At 25.6% G+C, this 2,117-nt stretch overlaps 2 protein-coding genes across 2 annotated transcripts in view; one reads left to right on the top strand and one right to left on the bottom strand.

Moving 5' to 3' along the window:
• EHI_180650 (cysteine protease, putative) lies at nucleotides 1-1,021 on the top strand (the record flags this gene model as incomplete). Its single annotated transcript, XM_643214.2, has 1 exon — nucleotides 1-1,021. A coding segment is annotated over one exon (1,021 nt), but the record flags the coding sequence as incomplete, so codon positions are not given.
• A 329-nt stretch (nucleotides 1,022-1,350) lies between these two features.
• EHI_180660 (protein kinase domain containing protein) overlaps nucleotides 1,351-2,117 on the bottom strand; it is a gene marked incomplete at both ends in the record, with an annotated part of 1,950 nt that continues 1,183 nt past the window's right edge. The window contains one exon of the mRNA XM_643215.2: nucleotides 1,351-2,048. Within this exon, the coding sequence (XP_648307.2) occupies nucleotides 1,351-2,048 (698 nt within the window). The remainder of the gene's footprint in view (nucleotides 2,049-2,117) is intronic.

Raw genomic sequence — 2,117 nt, forward strand, 5'->3', positions numbered from 1 at the left:
ACCATTACCAGAGGGAGATAACCTTCCAGAATATCATACTTATTGTGGTAAATATGTTGTTAATAATACAAGAAGAGAACCAATTGATTTATGTGGAAAACAATTTAATCAAGGATCATGTGGTTCATGTTATGCAGCTTCAACAGCAAATTTAGGACAATATCTTTATGCTAATATTTCATATTATTATAATGACAAAGATATTAATAAAACTGTTAAACCATTATTTACACCACAACGTTGGATTGATAAAGCAATTCCAGGAGGATCAAATCTTCAAATTAGTAAAAGATGTTGTGGAGGAAATGTAATGAATATTCTTGATGCAGAGCCATCATATTCACTTGAATCAGATTATCCATATATTGATGGTTCAGGATCAACAAGTACATCATGTTCACCACGAGGAGATCAAAATCCAAATGTTAAAATTCAAATGAGAAATGATCATTATCATGTTTTTGCTGTTACAGGAACTCATCAAGAAAAAGTTCATACATTAAAAAAGATTATTCATCATTATGGACCTATTTCAACTGCTATTTACAGTACTATAGATCCTGCATTTGGAAATGTAGGAAGTGGAATTTATACATTCCCATCATCATGTACTGACAATACTCAAACAGATCATCAAGTTATAATTGTTGGTTATGGTAAAGAAGATGGAAGAGAATTCTTTATTATGAGAAATTCATGGTATGATGGTTGGGGAGATGGAGATAATTATTTAAAGATATCAACTGATGTTTTATGTGGAATTGGTCAAAAAATTGGTGATTTTTATATTCCATTAAATTACATTGTATTTGCTGGTAATTGTAAGTTAGATAAAAATTGTGATTCATGTGATCAAAACACATTAAAATGTTCTGCTTGTAAAGCAAATACTACTCTTGATGCAAGAGGAATGTGTGTTGGTGAATGGGAAGATCCATATGATGGTGTTGATGATGGTTCAATCTCACTTCTTTTGAATATGAATATTCTTCTCTTTATTCTACTATTCTTTATGCTTTGAATTTAATTATTTTTAATGATTCAATTTTGTTTGTTTGTATTTAATGAAATATATTCAGAGAAGTAAATAAATTCTGTAATAATTGATTTGTAAATAAATAACAAAAAAAAAATAATTTTAAGTATGTTATTTTCTTTAATATAACATTGAGATATATTCTAAAATAAAAAGTGTTTTTATTTAAGTGTTAAGATGAGTATTTTTTAACGTTGTTTGTTTCAAGAAGAGATAAATAACAATTATATCTTTATTGTTATTCTTAGAAAAAACTAGAATATTAAAAAAAAAAAAAAACAAAAAAAGTATTTATTTAAATAACAAAAAAAAAATTAAATTTTTTTAGACCAAGATAATACAATAGAAGAGATATCAGGTCTTAATTGGTAATTTGGATTAAGCATTTGTATTAATAAATCTTTCCAATTTTCTAATAAAGCAGGAAAAGAGACATTATTAATTGAAAAAGGGATAGAACCAACAGAACCACCACAAGATAAAATACAAGCAATAGCAAAACTAAAAACATCACCAGATTTAGTAAAAGGAAGACCATTTAAAACTTCAGGAGGAGTATAAATAGAAGTAGTTAAAAGAGTAGGAATCCAATAATCAGATAATTTACCATTACCAAAAGAATCAACAACAAAAGAATCTAAAGTAATATTTTGATGAATAAAATTATTTTTATGTAATTCATCTAAACCTTTAGCAACATCTAATAAAATATTAAGAATATTATCAGAAGAACAAATAGTATGAAAATGATCAGTCATAATAATTAAATTTGGATGAATACAACATTTCTTAATTGGAACAAGAAAATTAGAATTTTGAGAGAATTCAAAACGATTAATAATTTCTTTAGATAACATAAAAGAAAAAGGAGGATATTTATTTATTGCTAATTCATTTTCAGTTGTAATAAGTAAATCATCACTACAATAAATATTATCTTCATTACTAATAAATGAAACAGGTAATTCAATATAATCATTTTCATTTTGTCCAATTAATATATCAATTGTTGCTCTTGAACATAATGGAATTATATTTATTGAACATTTTTGTGTTGATCTTGGTGGAATAAGAATTTCAG

Source organism: Entamoeba histolytica, genomic scaffold (assembly GCF_000208925.1).
Source record: "Entamoeba histolytica HM-1:IMSS scf_1104750519037 genomic scaffold, whole genome shotgun sequence".
Lineage (NCBI taxonomy): Eukaryota > Evosea > Mastigamoebida > Endamoebidae > Entamoeba > Entamoeba histolytica.